This window comes from Salvelinus fontinalis, chromosome 37 (assembly GCF_029448725.1).
Source record: "Salvelinus fontinalis isolate EN_2023a chromosome 37, ASM2944872v1, whole genome shotgun sequence".
Classification (NCBI taxonomy): domain Eukaryota; kingdom Metazoa; phylum Chordata; class Actinopteri; order Salmoniformes; family Salmonidae; genus Salvelinus; species Salvelinus fontinalis.
The window spans coordinates 25,226,924-25,253,054 of record NC_074701.1 but is presented as its reverse complement, the minus strand read 5'-3'; the positions used below and the strand labels follow the sequence as shown (position 1 = coordinate 25,253,054).

At 44.7% G+C, this 26,131-nt stretch overlaps 1 protein-coding gene across 2 annotated transcripts in view; it reads right to left on the bottom strand.

The window, feature by feature from the left end:
- Nucleotides 1-26,131, bottom strand: part of fmn2a (formin 2a) — a 65,990-nt gene that overhangs the window by 21,126 nt on the left and 18,733 nt on the right. Inside the window, exons 7-14 of one of the 2 annotated variants that reach the window (XM_055902536.1) lie at nucleotides 16,146-16,233; nucleotides 12,651-12,712; nucleotides 8,863-8,954; nucleotides 8,638-8,767; nucleotides 8,112-8,264; nucleotides 7,688-7,747; nucleotides 7,049-7,169; nucleotides 3,808-3,900 (exon numbers count right to left, since the gene is read on the bottom strand). In XM_055902536.1, the coding sequence (XP_055758511.1) occupies nucleotides 3,808-3,900; nucleotides 7,049-7,169; nucleotides 7,688-7,747; nucleotides 8,112-8,264; nucleotides 8,638-8,767; nucleotides 8,863-8,954; nucleotides 12,651-12,712; nucleotides 16,146-16,233 (799 nt within the window). The remainder of the gene's footprint in view (nucleotides 1-3,807; nucleotides 3,901-7,048; nucleotides 7,170-7,687; nucleotides 7,748-8,111; nucleotides 8,265-8,637; nucleotides 8,768-8,862; nucleotides 8,955-12,650; nucleotides 12,713-16,145; nucleotides 16,234-26,131) is intronic. The other variant, XM_055902537.1, reaches the window with a different exon arrangement.

Below are 26,131 nucleotides of genomic sequence, written 5' to 3'. Positions count from 1 at the left end.
CACTAAAGTAGACGGGTAGGAATCTTTCTTGGCATGGATCTTCGGCCTGTCTTTATCCAGGGAACATCAAATCGCTGCGTATAATTGAAGCCAGAGCGACATCTAAGAAACCTTGACATGTCCAATGGTACGATCACTTTTGTCCACGGCTCCCTGTACTAAATCATTCTAATACTGATCCTCTCTTCTACATCTGCTTCCTATTGCTCATCAATAACCAATCAGAAATCTGAACAGGATGGACATCATCAGATAAATGCAACAGCATAACAATCAGCAAAGAAGTATGGAATCCATTTTGAATGCATCCAAAATGTCATACAACATGGACTGTATGTGGTGAGTTAATACCGGCCTTCTATAAGCTGCCAGTTGAGGACTTGTGAGGTGTCTGTTTCTCAAACTAGACTCTCTAATCTACTTGTCCTCTTGCTCAGTTGTGCACCGGGGCATCCCTCTCCTCTTTCTATTCTGGTTAGAGACAGTTTGCGCTGTTCTGTGAAGGGAGTAGTACACAGCGTTGTACGAGATCTTCAGTTTCTTGGCAATTTCTCGCATGGAATAGCTTTCATTTCTCAGAACAAGAATAGACTGACGACTTTCAGAAGAAAGTTATTTGTTTCTGGACATTTTGAGCCTGTAATCGAACCCACAAATATGCTCCAGATTTTTTTTTACCTTCATTTTACCAGGCAAGTCAGTTAAGAACAAATACTTATTTTCAATGATGGCCTAGGAACAGTGGGTTAACTGCCTTGTTCAGGGGCAGAACAACAGATTCGATCTTGCAACCTTTCGGTTACTAGTCCAACGCTCTAACCACCAGGCTACCCTGCCGCCCCCGGCTCCAGATACTCAACTAGTCTAAAGAAGGCCAGTTTTATTGTTTCTTTAATCAGGACAACAGTGTCAGGACAAATGTTAGCTGTGCTAACATAATTTCAAAAGGGTTTTCTAATGATCAATTAGCCTTTTAAAATGATAAACTTGGATTCGCTAACACAACGTGCCATTTGAACACAAGAGTGATGTTTGTTGATAATGGGCCTCTGTACGCCTATGTAGATATTCCATTAAAAATCTACCGTTTCCAGCTACAATAGTCATTTACAACATTAACAACGTTTACACTGTATTTCTGAACAATTTGATGTTATTTTAATGGACAAAAAATGAGCTTTTCTTTCAAAAACAAGGACATTTCTAAGTAACCCGAAACTTTTGATCGGTAGTGTATGTACAATACCTGTCTAGAGGTTTAAAAATAGATTCTGGAAAACACCGAATACATCTTATCTGACATGGTATGAGTAGGCAACCCTTGTAGCCAAGGCAGTAGTCAGTCCCCTAAAGAGAGCATGCAGACAATATTACTAATCTTAATATTTCCATCAGAAACAGATAATCACATGGCCAATGTTCTGTTCGGAGGCACAGAGACTCCATCAAAGGCATCGCATGCATGAGAATCTGTGAAACAAGCGGGGAAAATCGAGCTAGACCAAACAGTGCCGTTCCTACGAGTCCCCTTTCACTGTTATTCTGTGGTTAGTTTCATGGTCAGAAAATAAACAAGAGTGGTGGAAACTGTGGAGCCAGAAACTGTTTAACTCCAGGGTCAGAAATTATAGAAATAACACAAATAAGACATTGCTGTTGTTGCTTTTTTTTGCCGCAGTGGAGGCACCCAGCGAATTTAGTCTGGAGCCTTCCAAGTCACATGTCAGTGTTACGCCGAACATTCCTCTCTCTGAGGACAACCTCGTCATTTGCATCAAAGGGAAAACCCAATATTTATTTCAGAGAGACGCTTTCATCCAGGCTTCCTTTAAAGTTGGACTCAAGGACAGTGAGCAACATAGCAGAAGAGCATGTGTTATAGATTACCAACTCTCATTTGAATACAACATCACTTGAGAAGGGGCCAGTGAGCTCAGAATTACAAGAAGAATGGGAACAGTTAGCTAGAAATAGCCTGCTATGTAAAACTGCCTAGAATGATATCCTACATGTTTTAATAGACATGAAAACCAAACCTTATTTTGTCTGTTATGATGAGCATAGTTCCATTCTTTTAAACAGATTTTCTATGCTTTACCTCAGCGTTAAGTAAGTTAAAAGGACTGAGATGCAGGGGTGAAGGTACTCTTTTACAGGATGATGTTGAAAGGGTCTGGGAGGGAGGGTGATAACAAACACACTGTGGTCAAATGAAAACAAACATGGTCGATCACAAAGGGAAGGCGCTAGGTGAATTCATCATCAGCCCTCGTTCCACTGCTAACTCATCATCCCTGTTTTAACTGTTCCCAGGGTAAACAGCTTCCTCCAAGTGTTTCTTTGATTTCCTGATATGACAGAGGGAGGAATGGAGAGAACGAGAGAGTAAACGAGTGAGGTTGAGAGAGGAGGCTCTCCCAGAAGCCATAAAGTAAAAAGAGAAAGAAAAGAGGTGAAGAATGAACAGGAGGAAGACAAGGACAAACCAGATTGCTATTACAGTTACACTATCTACCCTGTCAGGGTCCAATCCTGCCTATAGCCCTCATTATGTGTTCATGTTTGGCCTGGATGTACGTCTGCTCTTGAAATGTCTTTCAGACAGAGGTCAAAGGCTCAGCTAACAGGTGCTGCTGCAGCTCATCATAACAGGGACAAAGCTGAAACAATAGCCTTGAGTTATTCTGGTGTAAGCAGAGGTCTCCATGGAAACTGCATTGATTCAAATAAAAATCTAATCAAACTGTATTCGTCACGTACACAGTTTATAGCAGGTGTAACATGTGCAGTGAAATGCTAGCTCCCTCAACATTGCAGTACAATAATAAAATAAGTTATAAGAAGAAGATAATATGCATTGCAATAACCTGATATGTATACAATATACAGCATAGATTATGAGTGTGCTATGTCAATTATGACTGTATTTACAATATAAAGTGGGTAGTGACTTGGTTGTTCAGTTGAATAAATAGTATATAATAGAACAGCAGCATTGACTGTGTGTGTGTGTGTGTGTGTGTGTGTGTGTGTGTGTGTGTGTGTGTGTGTGTGTGTGTGTGTGTGTGTGTGTGTGTGTGTGTGTGTGTGTGTGTGTGTGTGTGTGTGTGTGTGTGTGTGTGTGCTTGTGTGTGTGTCTGTGTGTGTGTGCATGTGTGTGGGTCTATGTCTATGTCTATGTGCTTGTGTGTCTATGTGTGTGTGTGTGTGTGTGTGTCTGTGTGTGTGTGCATGTGCTTGTGTGTGTGTGCGTGCTTGTGTGCTTGTGTGTAAGGGTTTGATGTGCGGAGAGTCAGTGCAAATAGTCACAAGGTGCAGGTCTGAGCAGGTAGAATGATGGTCTCTGCACATCTTTCTTCCAAACACTGTACATTAACCAGAAGAGCAACTGAGACATCAGTCTTGGCAGGACATATGCAGTGCAGTCTAACCAAAGGTTAGCATGATGATCAACTGCCCATCTCTACACTCTATTCTCTAACACAGATCCAAGATGGCTTCCTCATGTCAGGTATTCTGACACTGAACATAACCCAGTGGGATATCTGAGGCATTAGTCATTGGCCTTCATCTTTGGGGCAGTTACACTTTAGTTGCACCAAGGATAAGGGGTATCAATGACCCGTCTCGAAGCTTGACTCTCACTACTTGAAGAACCAAAATGGCTTCCTTTGTCATTGATTAATGGTCCATTTGTCTCAGCCACAACCCAAAATGGCCTCAGTGATGGTTGAGTAATTTGTCAAGTAACCACAACTGGGGCACCTTCACCTCTTGCCTGTCTGTACTCTGTGTTCGCAAACTCACCTTGGCTCAGAAACCCCTCCATCTTCTCTTTAAAGGGTTGCAGGTGCTCTTCAGAAGAGACCTGACAGACCTTCTCTGTCTCGGCCGAGCATGCTGGAGTGGAGGAGGACAAAGAAGGAAGAAAAAGAACGAGACAGCTTGTAAAAACTATTTTTGACATTGCAGTATTACACTCTACCTTTTTGTGTAATTGGGGCTAATTACTGAACATAATGTGTATAACTGATGTGGATTGGGAAAAGGCAAACTAACCAGTAATGATGCATTCCCATTCACCCTAATACTTTTCTCCAAACAATGAGTGATACCCTTGGAACCTGCAGACCCCTTAAGCGTCCCTTGGCGCACCCCAGAGTCACGGTCCATCAGCGCCCATGATGAATCCAAAACTTGCCTGCCAGAGTTCTCAGAGTTAATTGGTTGACCATATGGCCCCCTCTGTGGAGCTAGCTGTTGTCCTGAGGGCCATCCAAGCCCACTGCTGTGGGATGCCTACTAATTAACCTAATCCCCAGGCAACTGTCATCAAAGCCCACATCTGTTACAACACTCAGCTGTTCCCTCTAAAGTAAAGAGAACCTACAGTATGTGATGAAGCATTTATGTACACCATCATGGTACTCTGCCATTGGGAATGAGTACGTGAGTCAGTCTCCCAGTGGACCTTGGAAACCTGATAATCGGAAGCTTCACAAGATTGATTGCAGTGCAGTAAAAAAAAATAGGAGCCTTGGTTTAACAGTAAGATACATAAAACATGATAGAGAAGAGAGGAGATTTGGGTGATTATTCTTGATTGACACATGAAATAGATGCACTCTGTTAGCGTTAATGTTTCCCCACCTGCAGACCCCTATAACGTGCTGTAAGTGTTGAATGAGTCAGGACTGACTAATGAATATAATAAGTATTTCCCCATTCAGTCATTCATTCGGTCGCACAGGGATTTTGTTTTCAACCAATGAGCTTGGCTTTAAGTGTGTAATCTGATTTCCACACTTCATCAGGGCTTTTTGTTGGGAAAAGACTTGACAGACTTCAGCCTTAGTCAGTAATTCCCTGTAAACCTCTAAAACATTTTTGTAAGTGCTACCTGGACTTGTATTTTATGTGAAGTGACCTAGTATTTAGGTTGAACTATTATGAAAAGGATACACAGACTATATTCTGTTCTTGCTCAACTGGATGGCTGTCAAACAGTATTGCTACCTTCCCAGTACACTGATAGTTTTGAAGGTTTTAATTATGGGACCTTCAGATCTTATGGTTTGTAATGTGAGTATGCAGGGGGTAGCATAAATAAGGCGGCCTCTCCAGGTCCTTGACCCACTCTGAGGGGCCTGAGCTGGGGCACACAGGTAGGAGAAGCCCCTTGAACCTGGCTTGTTTGGCTCTCTGTGTTGTGATTCTACAGGAGTCTGCTCCTGACTCTCCATCTGGTTTGGTGGTCTGTACGACAAACAGATGCTATCTGTTGGCCCTGTTCTGTGATCAAAACATCACTATGGCTGGGCACACTTGGAAGAATTTCCCATGATCGAGATACAGGGATGCATTTCACCTGAGTTATACTTTCATAAATCCTACACAATGGGTCATAAATATGATGTGACACCTGTCATAATCAACATTGATTCAGATTTACTACCTGGTGTTGGTGACAAGGTTTGTCAGTGGAGCTCCAAATGGAGCTAATATACACTGCTCAAAAAAATAAAGGGAACACTAAAATAACACATCCTAGATCTGAATGAATGAAATATTCTTATTAAATACTTTTTTCTTTACATAGTTGAATGTGCTGACAACAAAATCACCAAAAAAAATCAATGGAAATCAAATTTATCATCCCATGGAGGTCTGGATTTGGAGTCACACTCAAAATTATAGTGGAAAACCACACTACAGGCTGATCCAACTTTGATGTAATGTCCTTAAAACAAGTCAAAATGAGGCTCAGTAGTGTGTGTGGCCTCCACGTGCCTGTATGACCTCCCTACAACGCCTGGGCATGCTCCTGATAAGGTGGCGGATGGTCTCCTGAGGGATCTCCTCCCAGACCTGGACTAAAGCATCCGCCAACTCCTGGACAGTCTGTGGTGCAACGTGGCGTTGGTGGATGGAGCGAGACATGATGTCCCAGATGTGCTCAATTGGATTCAGGTCTGGGGAACGGGCGGGCCAGTCCATAGCATCAATGCCTTCTTCTTGCAGGAACTGCTGACACACTCCAGCCACATGAGGTCTAGCATTGTCTTGCATTAGGAGGAACCCAGGGCCAACCGCACCAGCATATGGTCTCACAAGGGGTCTGAGGATCTCATCTCGGTACCTAATGGCAGTCAGGCTACCTCTGGCGAGCACATCTGAAATGCCACTACACACCATGACTGACCCACCGCCAAACCGGTCATCCTGGAGGATGTTGCAGGCAGCAGAACGTTCTCCACGGCGTCTCCAGACTCTGTCACATCTGTCACGTGCTCAGTGTGAACCTGCTTTCATCTGTGAAGAGCACAGGGCGCCAGTGGCGAATTTGCCAACCTTGGTGTTCTCTGGCAAATGCCAAACGTCCTGCACGGTGTTGGGCTGTAAGCACAACCCCCACCTGTGGACGTCGGGCCATCATACCACCCTCATGGAGTCTGTTTCTGACCGTTTGAGCAGACACATGCACATTTGTGGCCTGCTGGAGGTCATTTTGCAGTGCTCTGGCAGTGCTCCTCCTGCTCCTCCTTGCACAAAGGCGGAGGTAGCGGTCCTGCTGCTGGGTTGTTGCCCTCCTACGGCCTCCTCCACGTCTCCTGATGTACTGGCCTGTCTCCTGGTAGCGCCTCCATGCTCTGGACACTACGTTGACAGACACAGCAAACCTTCTTGCCACAGCTCGCATTGATGTGCCATCCTGGATGAGCTGCACTACCTGAGCCACGTGTGTGGGTTGTAGACTCCGTCTCATGCTACCACTAGAGCAGCCAGGAAGCATAGGAACTGAGAAGTGGTCTGTGGTCACCACCTGCAGAACCACTCCTTTATTGGGCGTGTCTTGCTAATTGCCTATAATTTCCACCTGTTGTCTATTCCATTTGCACAACAGCATGTGAAATGTATTTTCAATCAGTGTTGCTTCCTAAGTGGACAGTTTGATTTCACAGAAGTGTGATTGACTTGGAGTTACATTGTGTTGTTTAAGTGTTCCCTTTATTTTTTTGAGCAGTGTATTTGTGGGAGCCAGTCTCACCTTTGAGGTCTTTCCTTAGCTTGCGTAGATCTCTCTGAAAGTCCTCAAACTTCATCTGAGAGGCCTGGAAGAGATCCTGGGGTTCGGGGAGAGGGTAGACACAGGTCTCTCTACCTGCGTCCTGACAACATACAGACACACAGTCAAAGTCAATCATCATCAACCCTCTGCAGCATACATCTCAGTTAACATTGGGCTGGATGTCTCGACCATTCTTATCAGTAGTCCAAACATTCCCAGTAAGATAAGGTTGCATGGTGGTAGTGGTTATAGTCGTCAGCTAGAGAGGAGCCATTGTAATCAAAGAATACGTTTATCCTGTCAATCAGTGTTACCAGGGAGCCATTAGGAGCCCAGAACAGTGTCGTGTAGGTTGATTTTGGCAACATACTCTCGGCTGAGTTCATCTCATCTGGCTAACCTAATTATTTACAATAGGCCCCCTTTGGATCCTGTGCCAGCTAACGTGCTACAGGTCGAGCTGAACTGAGAAAAGGAAAGGAAAATAAATAATTTGATTAAAAAAATAAGCCACGCTATCCTCTGGCCAGAGAGAAGATGAAAAGGGTTCTGGAAAGATATCCCAGCAAATCAGAGTAAATCAGAAAGTGATTCAAATAAACAGGAACTAGAACATACCTCATCAAAGTGCCTTAGATAGTAAGCAACGATGAATGACAAAAGACTCTGAGAGTTATCCTGAAAGAGAGACAGTTGAAAAGATCCAAATAAATAAACCGTAAATCCTTTTTGTCATTAATCTAATCATTTTAGAGCAGAATGTTCTAATTTGTATGGAGAACACATCTAAAGAGGACTTAGAAGCAATGCATCAAACACAAGTGAAACCTCTGCTGCGGAGAGTGTCATAACTTAATGCTGGTAACTTGTCTTATATTCTTTATGGGCACCTCTCTGGGATTCCAATACTGAAAACACTGACCACTATGTTCTTACAGGACAACACTGGTGGTACACCAAAAATCTAACAAGCAGTCAGTCACTCACTCATTTGGGGACAAAGACATTCCCTAAGCACCGTTATGGTCAGAGCTCAACATACACTCACACTGCTCTTGACGTCCTTGAGTTTGGGCAGGATGTCCAGAGTGAAGCCGTCAGCCTGCCCGCGCGATCGGTTCCCTCCGTTCATGAAGTTCCCAAAAGCTAAGACGAGACCTAGCACCTGCATCACACACTGACCTCTCTGCAGAGTCTGATACACAGCATGGGGAAAGACAGAGACAAGGAGTTGAGGAAGGGGTGGAATGACGGAGAGAGGGACGAGAAGGAGAAAGGGAAATATATAAGAGAGAGGTAGAGAAGCGGGAAGCAAAGTGACAAGAAGAATAACAAAGAAAAGAGGATAGAGAAAGAGAAGATCGAGGGGGGAAATAGACAAACTGAAGAAGAGCAAGAGATAGTTCAGTTCGGTGCATCTGGTATCTAGGAGGCATACTGTATATTATCCCTCGCCAGAGATCCTGGCTTTTATTCCTTATGTACTGAACACTCTTGATGCATGGCTGTACATTACATTGTCCGCTAACACTACAGGCTGTTTTCAGACAGATGTAGAGGAGACTCACCGTACACACTCTCTGAAGGATTTCAACTTTCCGGAGGATGGAGGAGATACATTCATCAAAGGTTGATTGGAAGAGGATGCAAAACACCCTTCCTGAGAAATTTGGGATTTGGGACAGCTGGAAGAGAAACCTTAGGGAAGAGGAAAGTACAAGAACAAGATGATAGTGATAAAAGGCAGACACCATTTTGAAATTGTGATTTTCTTGGCCTACATTTGCTCTCACTGTTCAGGCTTGTCCAATGGCTTCGAGTCGTCTTTATCTTTGGATGACTTGATGTGCTTCTCAATCTTCTCCATCTCATCTTGCTGGGCTCTCTGAAAAAGGTAAAGAGTGTGATATTGGGAAACAGTAAGTGAAACAAAGATATACCGTACATGCACACATACCCTGTTCTTGCACATAGAAGGGACCTGAATGTGGTCAAATACAGCCTTTGTAGATACTTTATAAACACTATAGTATGGTTTCGATTTATAAGATATTTCACATTTTCCGACACAAAACCACAGTTTAGTACAAGGTGATCGAAGAAAAATAAACCAGGCCAGAGATGGCGTATCATTTAACAAAAGCAAGAAGACAATAGAGGTTGACAGGCCTGATGCAGAATGGCAAAACCATAAAACGGCCGACACAGAGAAATGTAAACTCTTTAAGTCTCATGACTTCAGGCTTGTCTGAGGAAGCAGGTTAGGGGAGCTGACGTTGACTCCAGAGTCTGGCCCAGGAATAACTCAGCAGCAGCAGATCAAACACAGTTCAAATTAGTATTCAACACACTCTGCTTTGGGTCTGCTTTCGGTAAGCTCTGGTTCTGGTTAACGATATGTTTTAAAGTGTAAATACATTTAACATGAAACAGGTCCTTTTTTAACTTCTGGGTGTACCAACGTGAGGAGTAATTTGTGGACAAGACGATATGATGGTGAGATCTATGAATTGGTACATTTCTCTTTGGCTGTGATAGTATGAGAGAAAGTTTCATGCAACATTCCAGAGAAAGGCCACTGCTATGTGACCAATCCTTTATTTCTGGTCAACTGTGTTTTTCAAAACCTCCCATGTATGGCACTAAACTTCAAGTCAAGATTGTTTTCTGATGACCGAGAACGTAGCCTGATGTGCTATTATTGTATTGACCCATGTCACTGTCACCAATCCTTTGTTTTTCATACAAGGTGACAGTGTTGTTATAATGTTCCTCAACCCTGGCAGTCTCAGCCTCTGAATAGATATCATGAGGGCAAGTGTTGGGGTTTGTCATGCTGATGCTTATCACGTGCACAGTAATGTGGTGTTGGGAGGGGTTCCCTGAACTTCTAAGAGTCGTGTCAGATGATTATGACTCCTGATATTTGTGGGGAGGGGTACCTCACAGTGACTTCTTCCTTCCTGTGGGTTCGTGTTGTGTAATGGTTATATTTTCAGAGCCCACAGACAGGGTGACTCCACGTCTAACTGTGAAGTGAGGAGTGACCTTCTCCATGGCTCTGTGTTTGGGAGTGTGTTCTAGAACTGTGAGGGTGTAACCATTAGAACCCCTTATTCCGAAGTTAGGGAGGCTACACTGCCAACTGTGGTTAGGGGTTGGAGACTGGGAGACAGGAGGGAGTCGCAATACAAAAGAGAAACAATTTGGCTCCTCAACTCAATAACACAGCCTCAGGCAAGACAGAAGAGGGAGAGATATGAGGGTGGGTTGAGCAGACCCTCTGTTAATAAGGTCGATGTCCACGCCCCCGTGGAAATCTAATTAGCGTAATTAAAAAATACCCATAAAAATCAGCCAGTTTAAGCTACAGATATTGAGACACATCCAATATTGCATTGGATGTGTCTCAATCCACCACATCTGCCGATGTAACACTTCCGCATCTGCGGTAAGAGGTGACAGAGCTAGAGCGGTGTTTGTCAGACCATGAGACATCCCGAAAATCGGTCTTCTCACAGAATCGTATGTAGCATCTGAACGGTTTGGCCTACAAACTATTAAGACCCCTCTGTGGAAAGATGAGACTCTCAAGAACACAATGGTGTTCTCCAACCCCCACAAGCGTCTTGGGACTCGTCTGAAATCGGTACAGCTGATCTGTCAACTTCTGTCTGTAGCATCTGAACAGTTTGGGCTACACACTAATAAGATCAGTCTGTGTAAAGGTGAGACTCTCACGAACAAGTACATGTTGGTTGTTTCGCCCACACTAAATGCGTTTGTATGGGCTAATAGCAATAAGGCCAATTAAAAATGTTCATCAAATCATTTTAGAATATATTTTTTTGATTCTTCAAGGGGTCTTAAAATTCAAAATCAAGTAGCAAAATGATCCTTGGTATGACCTTCTTAAAACAATTCCATATAGCTTAGTAGTACTTCCCCCCCAACTCCGGTTTAGACAGAACCTAGACTCTTATGGGTTATGACACATTTCCTCAAAACTACACCATGTCTGAAGCCACAGTCATTTTCAATATTATTAATGTGGCTCTAGAAGTCAAAGGACGGGCCTCTTGTGTTGCCCAGCCAAAAGCTTCTCAGGAATGTCATAGTATCTTAAACCTGTATCAAGGTTGAAATTGAAAAAACACGTTCCTTTTCATGATCCTCTCTTTGTTGACATAACGATCCAAATGTTCAGCTAAAAGAGACAGGTTAAACCACAGGAGGTTGGTGGAACTTTAATTGGGGAGGACGAGCTCGTGGTAATCAGTGGAACGGTATCAAATACATCAAATACATGGTTTCCATGTGTTTGATGCCATTCCATTGGCTCCGTTCCGGCCATTATTATGAGCAGTCCTCCCTTCAGCAGCCTCCACTGGCCGGTTAACGTCTTGCAGGGCCAATGATGTAGGTGTAATTAAATATTGTATTCTATTGTAATTAAATAACAACACACTTTATTACATTATCCCATTGTACTTTAATAAAACAGTGCCTATTATACCAGTGTAGAGAAATACATTCATATCCAATAAGGATAATATGTATGATTGTATGATAATGCATGTCTTACAAGAGAGGATCCAACTTCTTTTAACGACAATAGATGTTAACTAGAGAAAAGTCTATCCCCTTCCAGCATACATACAGTACACAGGGCCGACTCTGTGGCCAAACACCACACATACCAATAGGGATTGTGGCTTCCATGTTTGTTTTGGTATTTAAAGCACATTTCCTTTAGTTTGCCTTTCAAGTGGACCAGATGGAACATGAACTCTAGATACAGAGGCATGTTCAGAGCAGACGCTGTGGAACTGACATCCACAACAAAATCATTCAACTATTCTGGAAACACTATAAAGACTTAGGTAATGACTAAAGATTCAAAGACTGTTTATGAAAAGCCCGCCTTTCCACATGTTCCAAGGAAGGTGCACTTAATTGATGGGAATTGTACTTTTAGTTTAGTAGTCCAAATAAAACAAAATTAATAACGGTTGACTGATTTACAACTAGTCGCTAATACTGTGGCTTGACTACATTATATAATATAATCAAATGATAGCTTTCTGTAACTATATGACATGAAACTTAAACAATGATGGTTTCGTTGTAAACCACTACATTTGGAGTCCAAAAGCTCCAAATCGAGTTGATATTGTTGAGCAATAACCTCTACATGGAACTGGTGTGAGTTGGTGTATCTTACATGACTTGTGGTAATGTAGACACGTTTGCCTGTCCATTGATGAACCTTTCATATTCCACATGCGCTCTGTTTCTCAACATTTTTGATACCAGGGACCGGCAAGCCATGGTCCCTCCTCTGTCAGGGACCGGCAAGTTACGTTTTTTCACTGTAGTGCTGACTAAATTAGTGTCAGTTAACCAGCTCAGGGACCAGCGGCCAGCAAAATCCCATGGACCGCCACAGGTCCACGGACCGGAGGTTGAGAAACACTGCCCAAAACATGTATTTTTTTTCAACAGTGACAGTTTGTGTCATCAAACATTTACCAATGAAAAAGCGTAGTGTATAATCATTAATATATTTCAAACAACTTACGTTGTCATACAGGGATTGCAAGGTCTCAAGGTCCACCACAGTGTTGTCCATGTTCAGAATGGCTTGAAAGGAAGGGAAAGAATAGGTAGCGTTTAATGCTAATATCTATTTTGGTCCCATCTTACAAAGAAATCTTAACCAGTCATGACACGAATAACAACAGCATGTGTTCAGCCTTGGCAGATCTGCCAATACACTCATACAGTACATTTAGCCCCCTGACTGAGTTATCATTCATTTTGGACTAAAAGATAACTAATGTCAAGATATCTAGACTGATTACAGTCCCATTTCCCTACTAAATTATTTTGATCCATGACAAATATGAGAAACAGATTTTGGCCTGTTGCTGGTAAGCGCACAGTGACTTCAATACATGAATAATCTACAGTACAAAACACATATCTACAATACACTTGCTCTCTAGGTTGTTGATACAAGGGCTGTTCTTGCTGGCCATCTGATGAGCTGGTGACACATCTCACACACTGCAGTACAGACTGCTTTCTCACACCATAGGTACTATTGGAAGTGAGTATCACACTGGAAGTCATAAACTAAAACATAAATGTGGGTTCTTGAAAAATCTGTCAAGGTAAATAGCGCTGTGTTTGAATTTCAGTGTATGATGTCACCTTTTTGTCTCAACGCAAGGACCTCGCACCTGTGAGTGTAGTCCTTTGAAAGTAAATGTTAAAGATAAACAGAGCCTGAGGGTCTAGCTTGTTTAACCTGACGTGTTGAGGTATGCATTGAGCACAGAGAGACCACATATGTATATCATCTCATCTATGTTGAAGTACTGTCACAAAGCTCATCTAAAAAGGAACAGGATATAATAAACATGACATATTCAGGCTCTCCTGCAGTACTTCTGATTACGAAAGGTTAATGAACTTGCATGACACATGCATTCCTAGCTGAAACTTTTGCACACAATCTCCTATGCAATAGAAGCAGAATGTAACACTCTCTGGAATATATGTGTAGATAAATCAGTTGAATGAGTGTTCTATGAAAGCCTTTGTAGTTACTGTTCACCACCTAAACACTGACCTAACACATACATCTATGTGTAAACAATTGGTATTTTTGCCGACCTGTCTATCAGTGAACTAGTGTTTCGTAACTTTTTTGTTGTTGTTGTACTTTTTACCCCTTTTTCTCCACAATTTCATGACATCCAATTGATAGTTGCGGTCTTGTCTCATCGCTGTAACATCCGTATGGACTCGGGAAAGGCGAAGGTCGAGAGCCATGCATCCTCTGAAACACCACCCCGCCAAGCCACACTGCTTAACCCGGAAGCCAGCTGCACCAATGTGTCAGAGGAAACACAGTACAGCTGGCGACCAAAGTCAGCGTGCATGCGCCCAGCCCGCCACAAGGAGTCGCAAGAGCTCGATGGGATAAGGACATTCCAGTCGGCCAAAACCTCCCCTAACGACGCTGGGCCAATTGTGCGCCGCCACATGGGTCTCCCGGTCGCGACACAGCCTGGGATCGAACCAGGGTCTGTAGTGACGCCTCTAGCACTGCGATGCAGTGCCTTAGACCACTGCGCCACTCGGGAGGCCCAGTGTTTCATTACTTGTCATGTTTTGTGTTTTTTGTGGACCCCAGAAAGAATAGCTGCTGCCTTTGCAATAGCTAATGGCAATCTGAAAACAAGTAAACACAGCATCAACCTAGTTGTGATCCTCTTCCAATCATTCATATGGCTGGCCTTGAGCTGTAGGAAATCATTGGGGATTTGGAAATTGCTGTGTAAAGGCCTTTTGGTGTTTCTGTACTGTGGTCAATCTGGCCAAACAGGCAAAACTGTCAGATCTTTATTTTATTTCGTTTTTCCATGTCTGTCAACAGGAAATTGCTGTGAGAGAAAATGAACATTCCTCAAACAGCTTTCTTCTTCTATAAATATGAATCCCTCTATCTCTTTTTCAACCCCCAAATGACTCCATCACATACTCCATTTCGATCTCTCTCACACCCTACCCTCTGTCTGCCAGTTTCTCTCTCTCTCTCTTTATTTAGCTTTCACCCTAAACCCTTTCACACTCTCTTTCCCTCCACAGTCACCACAGGGCCAGCCTCTCCCTTCCTCTCTGTGCCTGCTCTCTCTCTCTCTCTCTGCCTGCTCTCCCTCTCTCTGCCTGCTCTCTCACTCTCACTCATTTGGTTTTAGTTACTGACTCAAACAGGGTTGAGTATCTGACAGAGAGGAAAAGCCTGTATCATCTCTCCCATCCATGACCAAACCCAGCAGCAACTTCCAGCATCCTCCATACCGCACTGAGCCAGGTTCCAACCCTGGCACCTAGCACGATGACCAGCCCTCTAAAGGCCTACAGGAAGCCCACATCACAAAGAGATGTCTTATGAAAGTGTCAGCCAAATAGAAGACTAATTATAAACTGGGTGGTTCGAGCCCTTAATGCTGATTGGCTGACAGTCGTTGTATATCAGATCGTATACCACAGGTATAACAAAACACGTATTTTTACTGCTCTAATTATGTTGGTAACTAGTTTATAATAGCAATAAGGCACCTGGGGAGTTTGTGGTATATGGCCAATACACCACAGCTAAGGGCTGTATCCAGGCACTCCGCGATGCTTCGTGGCTAAGAACAGCCCTTAGCCGTGGTATATTGGCCATATACCACACCCACTCGTGTCCTATTGCTTAAATAACCACCAATGGAGAGCTAACACGACTCTCTATAGAACAATGCCACAGTCATAAAAAAGAAGAGCAAAACTATGATTCAGAAAATGTCTCTTTCTCCCTTGTCTCTTCAGATGTGGGGTTTAGAGAACATATTACAATCCCAAACAGTGTAACATTATGTGGATGGTTCCCAGATCATTCTGAACATGTGAAGCACTGTATTTCTCTTTCCCTATCTCATCACCCCATGATATACTGTACCCTCTAATCAACACTAATGCTGTATGCTGAAAGAAAGTCCTAACACTGGCGACTGATGAGTATGGCCCACCTCCTCCCGTTGAGATAAGCCTATGAAGAGAACTTATAGGATAGACAGACCCTCCCCAGCGTACATCTTATAAGGAGTGTTTAGACACACGGATGAGGGATGAATGGCGAGGCAATCAGAGGACTATAACAGGAGGAGATTCCATTCTCAGTTAAGTCTGGAGTAGTTCCCTTTAAAAAGGCAATTTAGACTAGGACACAGACTGACAATAGATCAGAGAAAGAGAGAAAGCAGAATAAAATAGAATATAGTAAACCAAATGAAAGATGGAAACACACAGAGAGAAAGAGAATACCACAAGTCTAGTGATAACTCAATAATGAGGCCTCTCACTTGAGACAATAACACACATGAATTATGACTAGATCCATCAGAAGTCTAGCGAGGTCAATGCTTTGTCCAACGAACTTGAATTTAGGTAACTACAGAGCGGGCGTAACTGGTTGCAATGAACTCATTATGCTGTGTTGAGGTGGAACATCACCACTCACCATTCTGAATGTCCTTCATGTCCAAGTGGATGCTGGACATGAGGATCCCCACATTCTGAGATCGCTTGGTGTTCAAAAGCTTCACCACCTGAGAGAGAGAGAGCGAGAGTGAGACAGAGAGAGACAGAGAGAGAGAGAGAGAGAGAGAGAGAGAGAGAGAGAGAGAGAGAGAGAGAGAGAGAGAGAGAGAGAGAGAGAGAGAGAGAAAGCACGAGAGAGAGAAAGCACGAGAGAGAGAAAGCAAGAGAGCAAGAGAGAGAGAGCGAGAGAGCAAGAGAGAGAGAGCAAGAGAGCAAGAGAGCGAGAGAGCGAGAGAGCGAGAGAGCGAGAGAGCAAGAGAGCGAGAGAGAGAGAGAGAGAGAGAGAGAGAGAGAGAGAGAGAGAGAGAGAGAGAGAGAGAGAGAGAGAGAGAGAGAGAGAGAGAGAGAGAGAGAGGGAGAGAGAGAGAGGGAGAGAGAGAGAGAGAGAGGGAAAACAGAGAACTTTTGAATTTAGTTTTTAGTATTTATTACTCATCCTGGGGTCCAAACAGAAATATATTAATACATCATAGTAAAACAACAGACTACATCATAAATACAACAATACATCAAGACATTGTGGATTAAAAGTAACAATGCTCAGATATTACACATTTACAACATAAAATGTACAATATTACAATGTGTGGGTGTGTGTAGTGTGTGTGTTAGAGTGTGTGTGTTGTTCCATGGGGTATTGTTTTATCTGTTTGTTTTTTAATCTGATTTTACTGCTAGCTTCAGTTGCGGTGGAAGAGAGTTCCCTGTAGTTGTGGCTCTATATAAAATAAGTCCAAACAGGCCAGAACTGAGCCTCAATGTATCGTTATCATTTCCTTTTATGGGAAGAGCACTGTTGCCAATTCACCCACAAACATTATGCAAATAATAAACCTGTTCAGTCGGATTAAAGTGATTGAACATTTCCCCTTCTACTTCAGTTCTCCACATCCATCATATTTTCAATGGGAGGATCCAGAATGTGTAGATCTTAGATACATCTCGACTTATCACTTCAACCCGTTACAGTGATAATGCAGTTCATATGGAGATCAGTAGGGAAGGCCCACTAAGTGTACAGTAGTGTACGTTCACTGTGTTCTTTTCTCTGTTTGTTTATCAAATGAAGTTTTTCACAAACCACAAAATGCATTAAAGGCCTGTGCGTATCAATGGCGAGACTTCACTATTTAAAAGTAAAATGTCACAACAACAATGTGAGAATAGATTGTCACATCACAAATACAGTACCAGTCAAAGGTTTGGATACACCTACTCATTCAAGGTTTTTTTTTTCTTTTTATTATTTTCTACATTGTAGAATAATAGTGAAGACATCAAAACTATGAAATAACACATATGGAATCACGTAGTAACCAAACAAGTGTTAAACAAATCAAAATATATTTTAGATTTGCATTCTCTCAACCAGCTTCACCTGGAATGCTTTTCCAACTGTCTTGAAGGAGTTCCCGCATATGCCGAGCACTTGTTGGCTGCTTTTCCTTCAATCCGCGGACCAACTCATCCCAAACCATCTCAATTGGGTTGAGGTCGAGTGATTGTGGAAGCCAGGTCATCTGATGCAACACTCCATCACTCTCCTTCTTGGTCAAATAGCCCTTACACAGTCTGGAGGTGTATTGGTCATTGTCTTGCTGAAAAACAATTGATAGTCCCACTAAGCGCAAACCAAATGCGATGGCGCATCGCTGCAGAATGCCGTGGTAGACATGCTGGTTAAGTGGGCCTTGAACTCTAAATAAATCACAGACAGTGTCATAAGCAAAGCACCCCCACGCCACCACACCTCCTCCTCCATGCTTCATGGTGGGAACCAGACATGTGGAGATCATCCGTTCACCTACTCTGCATCTCACAAAAACACGGCAGTTGGAACCAAAAATCTCATATTTGGACTCATCAGACCAGATTTCCACCGGTCTAATGTCCATTGCTCATGTTTCTTGGCACAAGCAAGTCTCTTCTTATTATTGATGTCCTTTCGTAGTGGTTTCTTGCAGCAATTCGACCATGAAAGCCTGATTCACGCAGTCTCCTCTGAACAGTTGATGTTGAGATGTGTCTGTTAATTGAACTCTGTGAAGCATTTATTTAGGCTGCAATTTCTGAGGCTGGTAACTCTAATTAATTTATCCTCTGCAGCAGAGGTAACTCTGGGACTTCCTTTGTTGTGGCGGTCCTCATAAGAGCTAGTTTCATCATAGCGTTTGATGGTTTTTGCGACTGCACTTGAAGACACTTTCAAAGTTCTTGAAAGTTTCTAGATTGACTGATCTTCATGTTTTAAAGTAATGATGGACTGTTGTTTCTCTTTGCTTATTTGAGCTGTTCTTGCCATAATATGGTCTTGGTCTTTTCCCAAATAGGGCTATCTTCTGTAAACCACCCCTACCTTGTCACAACACAACTGATTGGCTCAAACACATTAAGAAGGAAATAAATTGCACAAATTAACTTTTAAGAAGGCACACCTGTTACTTAAAATGCACTCCAGGTGACTACCTCAGGAAGCTGGTTGAGAGAATGCCAAGAATGTGCGAAGCTGTCATCAAGGCAAAGGATGGCTACTTGGAAGAATCTCAAATATATATTTTTTTGTTTAATCCTTTTTTGGTTACTACATGATTCCATATGTGTTATTTCATAGTTTTGATGTATTCACAATTATTATACATTGTAGAAAATAGTAAAAATAAAGAGAAACCCTTGAATGGGTACTGTAGGTGTGTCCAAACTTTTGACTGGTACTGAATATTAAAGATTTTTTTATGTCAATATCAAATCATTTCTGTGTAACAATTAAGGGTCACACTTTATTTGGATAGTCCGGAAAGTTGGTCTGTAGATGCTCTAAAGATGGTCATACTATCAACAACTTGTAAAGGCAGTCATTGTTGTTCTCCCCCTTAGACGAGAAGGAGCATGGATAGGACCAAGATGCGGATTGAGGGAAATAAGCCATCTTTTAATGAAAAACAGCAAACAAGACACTACAAACTACAAAACAACAAACGTGACTAACCTTCAACTGTCCTGTGAGGACACAGGAACAAACACCCACAAAAGCCTACTGCCTATGGCTACCTTAAATCTGGCTCCCAATCAGAGACAAATGAATGACAGCTGTCTCTGATTGAGACCCAATCTAGGCAGCCATAGACATAACTAGACAACCTAACAACCACTATCCCATACACATACAACACCCATGGACTAACCAAACACACACAACATACAATGCCCACCCCAACTCACGCCCTGACCAACTAAACATAATCAAAATAACATAAAAATAGGTCAGGAACGTTACAGAACCCCCCCCTCAAGGTGCGAACGCCGGGCGCACCAGCACAAAGTCCAGGGGAGGGTCTGGGTGGGCAGTTGACCACGGTGGTGGCTCAGGCTGAGGGCGAGGTCCCCACCCCACCATAATCAATCCCCGCTTCTTTATCCCCCTCCCAATGACCACCCTCCCACTAACCCCACCTAAATGAAGGGGCAGCACCGGGATAAGGGGCAGCACCGGGATAAGGGGCAGCACCGGGACAAGGGGCAGCACCGGGACAAGGGGCAGCACCGGGACAAGGGGCAGCACCGGGACAAGGAGCAGCACCGGGACAAGGGGCAGCACCGGGACAAGGGGCAGCACCGGGACAAGGGGCAGCACCGGGACAAGGGGCAGCACCGGGACAAGGGGCAGCACCGGGACAAGGGGCAGCACCGGGACAAGGGGCAGCACCGGGACAAGGGGCAGCACCGGGATAAGGGGCAGCACCGGGATAAGGACCAGCACCGGGATAAGGGGCGGCAGGTCCTGGCTGAGGGACTCCGGCAGGTCCTGGCTGAGGGACTCCGGCAGGTCCGGGCTGAGTGGCAGCTCCGGACTGTAGGGCAGCTCCGGACTGTAGGGCAGCTCCGGACTGTACGGCAGCTCCGGACTGTAGGGCAGCTCCGGACTGTAGGGCAGCTCCGGACTGTCGGACGTCTCTGGCAGCTCCTGACTGGCGGGCGTCTCTGGCAGCTCCTGACTGGCGGGCGTCTCTGGCAGCTCCTGACTGGCGGACGTCTCTGGCAGCTCCTGACTGGCGGACGTCTCTGGCAGCTCCTGACTGGCGGACGTCTCTGGCAGCTCCTGACTGGCGGGCGTCTCTGGCAGCTCCTGACTGGCGGGCGTCTCTGGCAGCTCCTGACTGACGGACGGCTCTAGCGGCTCCTGACTGACGGACGGCTCTACTGGCTCGGGACAGACGGGCGGCTCTAATGGCTCGTGGCAGACGGATGACTCAGACGGCGCTGGGCAGACAGATGGCTCAGACGGCGCTGGGCAGACAGATGGCTCAGACGGCGCTGGGCAGACAGATGGCTCAGACGGCGCTGGGCAGACAGATGGCTCAGACGGCGCTGGGCAGACAGATGGCTCAGACGGCGCTGGGCAGACAGATGGCTCAGACGGAGCTGGGCAGACAGATGGCTCAGACGGAGCTGGGCAGACAGATGGCTCAGACGGAGCTGGGCAGACGGGCCGTTCAGGCACCGCTGGGCAGACGGCAGACTCTGGCCGGCTGAGACGCACTATAGGCCTGGTGCGTGGTACCGGAACTGGAGGTACCGGGCTGAGGGCACGCACCTCAGGGCGAGTGCGGGGAACAGGAACAGGGCACACTGGACTCTCGTGGCGCACTCTAGGCCTGGTGCGTGGTACCGGAACTGGAGGTACCGGGCTGAGGGCACGCACCTCAGGGCGAGTGCGGGGAGAAGGAACAGTGCGTCCAGGGCTCTGGAGACGCACAGGAGGCTTGGTGCGTGGTGCCGGAACTGGAGGCACTGGGCTGGAGACACGCACCATAGGGAGAGTACGTGGAGGAGGAACAGGGCTCTGGAGATGGACTGGAAGCCTGGTGCGTGGTGTAGGCACTGGTGGTACTGAGCTGGGGTGGGAACGTGGCGCCGGATATACCGGACCGTGAAGGAGGACACGTGCTCTTGAGCACCGAGCCTCCCCAACCCTACCAGGTTGAATGATCCCCGTAGCCCTGCCAGTGCGGCGAGGTGGAATAGCCCGCACTGGGCTATGCAGGCGAACCGGGGACACCACCTGTAAGGCTGGTGCCATGTACGCCGGCCCGAGGAGAGGTACTGGAGGCCAGATACGTTGGGCCGGCTTCATGGCATCCGGCTCGATGCCCAACCTAGCCCTCCCAGTGCGGCAAGGTGGAATAGCCCGCACTGGGCTAAGCACGCGTACTGGGGACACCGTGCGCTTCACCGCATAACACGGTGTCTGACCAGTACGACGCCCTCTTACTCCACGGCAAGCCCGGGGAGTTGGCTCAGGTATCCAACCCGGCTTCGCCACACTCCCCTTTAGCCCCCCCCCCAAGAAATTCTTGGGTGAGCCTCTCGGGCTTCCAGCCTCTCATACGTGCTGCCTCCTCAATCCACCGCTCCTGGGCTGTGGCTGCCTTCTTCACCTCCCGAGAGCGGCGATTCTCTCCAACCCTTCCCCAGGGTCCTTTTCCGTCCATGATCTCCCAAGACCATTCCTCCTGTGTCCAGTGCCTTAGTTCTTTTTCTCTCTCCTCAATCCGCTTGGTCCTGTTGTGGTGGGTGTTTCTGTAAAGGCAGTCATTGTTGTTCTCCCCCTTAGACGAGAAGGAGCATGGATAGGACCAAGATGCGGATTGAGGGAAATAAGCCATCTTTTAATGAAAAACAGCAAACAAGACACTACAAACTACAAAACAACAAACGTGACTAACCTTCAACTGTCCTGTGAGGACACAGGAACAAACACCCACAAAAGCCTACTGCCTATGGCTACCTTAAATCTGGCTCCCAATCAGAGACAAATGAATGACGGCTGTCTCTGATTGAGACCCAATCTAGGCAGCCATAGACATAACTAGACAACCTAACAACCACTATCCCATACACATACAACACCCATGGACTAACCAAACACACACAACATACAATGCCCACCCCAACTCACGCCCTGACCAACTAAACATAATCAAAATAACATAAAAATAGGTCAGGAACGTTACACAACTATTGATCTTTATATAAGCAACTGCATGCTAAGGTTACAGTTAGGGTTAGAATAAGGGTTAGGGTAAGGGTTACGTTTAGGGTTAGGATAAGGGTTAAGGTTAGGGCTAGGGTTAGTAGATAGTTAGTTTAAATATTACTGATAGTCTGTACAGAGTCTGTAGAGCATCTACAGATGGACTATCCAATTAAAGTGTTACCCAATGAAGTACCTTACTGTGATTGTTTACAGTTAAAATGGTCAAAAATGAACAAAAATAGCTTCTTAACAAAGAACAAGTTCTCAAGGAAGAATTTTGCTGGGACTGTCTGTGATTGGTCTGAGTGGGGAGGGAAAAACTGAAAACTAGGTGTAATCGGCAGAGAGGTTTGGACCTCTCTTTCTTATTCAGGCAGTCTTTTCAAACAGCTTTTACACTAAAAGGGCATTATGACCCATTTCAAAATTTCACACTAGGCTGTTATGGAAATATATTTATTTAAAGCTCCATAGCGGAGATTGGAGTATCTGTCCATAGTACCACTTTAATCCGTACACTCCACAGAGTTGGGCTTTACGGAAGAGTGGACAGAAAAAAAGCCATTGCTTAAAGAAAAGAACAAGTAAGCACATTTGGTGTTCGCCAAAAGGCATGTGGGAGACTCCCCAAACATATGGAAGAAGGTACTCTGGTCAGGTGAGACTAAAATTGAGCTTTTTGGCCATCAAGGAAAACGCTATGTCTGGCATAAACACAACACCTCTCATCACCCCGAGAACACCATCACCACAGTGAAGCATGGTGGTGGCAACATCATGCTGTGGGGATGTTTGTAATAAGCAAGGACTGGGAAACTGGTCAGAATTGAAGGAATGATGGATGGCGCTAAATACAGGGAAATTCTTGAGGGAAACCTGTTTCAGTCTTCCAGAGATTTGAGACTGGGATTGAGGTTCACCTTCCAGCAGGACAATGACCCTAAGCATACTGCTAAAGCAACACTCAAGTGGTTTAAGGGGAAACATTTAAATGTCTTGAAATGGCCCAGTCAAAGCCCAGACCTCAATCCAATTGAGAATCTGTGGTATGACTTAAAGATTGCTGTACACCAGCGGAACCCATCCAACTTGAAGAACCTGGAGCAGTTTTGCCTTGAAGAATGGGCAAGAATCCCAGTGGCTAGATGTGCCAAGCTTATAGAGACATACCCCAAGAGACTTGCAGCTGTAAGTGCTGCAAAAGGTGGCTCTACAAAGTATTGACTTTGGGGGTTGAATAGTTATTCACGTTCAAGTTTTCCGTTTTTTTCTCTCTCTTATTTCCTGTTTGTTTCACAATAAAACATATTTTGCATCTTCAAAGTGGTAGGCATGTTGTGTAAATCAAATGATACAAACCCCCCAAAAATCTATTTTAATTCCAGGTTGTAAGGCAACAAAATAGGAAATATGCCAAGGGGGGTGAATACTTTCGCAAGCCACTGTATATGGATAAACCAACAGCCTTGGTGAAACCATGGACAGCATCATGTACGGTTCACAGTAGAGTAGACCAGTGGAGGCTGCTGAAGGGAGGACGGCTCATAATAATGGCCAGAACGGAGAAAATGGAATGGCATCAAATCATGTGTTTGATGTATTTGATACCATTCCACTGATTCTGCTCCAGCCATTACCACAAGCCTGTCCTTCCCAATTGAGGTGCCACTAACCTCCTGTGGAGTAGCCACTCCAGTTGACCACAGTCAGACTGAGAAAGCAGAGTGGCTGCTGGGTAATAAAGTGGTGTGGGAAGGGTAGCTAGTAAACCCCAGACTCAAACAGACCAATTTCATGTGCTCCAGATCACACAAACCACAACAACATAGAACATGGACACAGTTACATCACTGCCCTCCTGCCTCCAACACACTGTAGACGTCATAGAATGTCATTTTCAATGATAAAAAAGTGTTTCAAGAGTAATATATCAGTTGGCCAAGCTCCTATTGCAGGTGCATAATGGTGGTATTACACTGCAGTATAATATTGTCTGATGTGTTCATAGTGAAGATCATTCTACCACATTGGATATCCTTTTTGAAGATCATTCTACCACATTGGTTATCCTTTTGACAGGATCTACAGAATAACTATTCTCCTGCAGTATATCATAACTAGTTCATCATAAACTGTTTATTAATGTACAGTTCATTATCCATTCAAAAACATTTTCCTGATGGGAATATGGTTTCAATGAAAATATTACATACAAACCATGTGCAGAAATTGAATCCTAGGTTTTAAAAGATCTTTAATTCACGTCAATCACCGTTTGATGTTTTATTTGTGTCTCCTCCCTGTCATGAGTCAATCATTCCAGTAATACTGTGTTTTCAATGTTGGCCTACACATATTTCTATGAAACCCACAAAGCCCTGCATCACATGCCAGAAATAAACCCTGAGGGAAAATTTGTTCTTCATTAGACCATAAAAGAGAATAAATGATCACAAAACAACATTTGTTGATGTGGAAAAAGTACTCAGAGGCAGAAGAGAAACGCAGACGTCTGTTAATGTAATTAAAACTAAAGGCCTAAGTACAGTATTCTTTCTCTACAGTTTAACATTGAACATAACAAAGTGGGCTAGTATAGTGTGAAGTTGCCAGTCCACTTTGATATGAAGACACATATCCAGTCACACCAAAGACAGAAGGTGTGAGAGGGAAGAAAGATGATAACAAGGTATATGCAAATATCTAACACTTTCAACATAACGCATAAAAAATGCTTTGCAAACGCTATTCCATTATTACTTTAAAAAAGGTAAATTTCATATCCAAGTGATGAATGAATGTATGGTTGGTTGGTTGATTGAATCCAGACATAATGAGGTCTGACTGAGAGTGAGTATAAAAAGTGACTCAGCCTAGCTTTCTGCTCTTCATCAATCATCAAGTCTGTCTGTACTGAATACACAGAGGAAGTCCCTCTCACACAAGAAAGAAGAGCACACGAAGTCTCTGTCCCAATACTCTACTAAACCCTATTTTTTATCCTAATTTCCCCTGTGAACACTTAAAGCGGAAGTGCTTGGCTAGCTAGTTCTCCACCATGGTACTTACATCTATCAAATGCTGTTAGATCAGTGCCTGTGACAGAAAAGTACAGCAAAAAGTTTGAAAGGGAAGCTATGCCAGACTATTGGATCTGAGCCACAGAGCAGCGGTCTCAGGGGAGGAATCACAGGACAGACGAGGCTGCCACAGTGTCTCCCAGTCATCAGTGTGGGTTTGCTAACCACACGCCACACACTGGCTCCGAGTTTCGCTGGGCCTGGGATCCAGGGGCAGCCAGACCTCACACCACATAATCAGTCTCTGGCTACATCACTTCCTCATGTCATTTACAGGCAGGGGATTAATGTGACGGAGAGAAGTGCAGGAAGAGACAGAGATGGAACCAAAGAGAGTCAAGGGCAGAAAGAGACAGAGACAGGACCAAAGAGGGTCAAGGAGAGGAAGAGACAGGGACGGGACCAAAGAGCGTCAAGGGGAGGAAGAGACAGGGACGGGACCAAAGAGAGTCAAGGGCAGAAAGAGACAGAGACGGGACCAAAGAGGGTCAAGGAGAGGAAGAGACAGGGACGGGACCAAAGAGCGTCAAGGGGAGGAAGAGACAGGGACGGGACCAAAGAGCGTCAAGGGGAGGAAGAGACAGGGATGGGACCAAAGAGCGTCAAGGGGAGGAAGAGACAGGGACGGGACCAAAGAGCGTCAAGGGGAGGAAGAGACAGGGACGGGACCAAAGAGCGTCAAGGGGAGGAAGAGACAGGGATGGGACCAAAGAGCGTCAAGGGGAGGAAGAGACAGGGACGGGACCAAAGAGCGTCAAGGGGAGGAAGAGACAGGGACGGGACCAAAGAGCG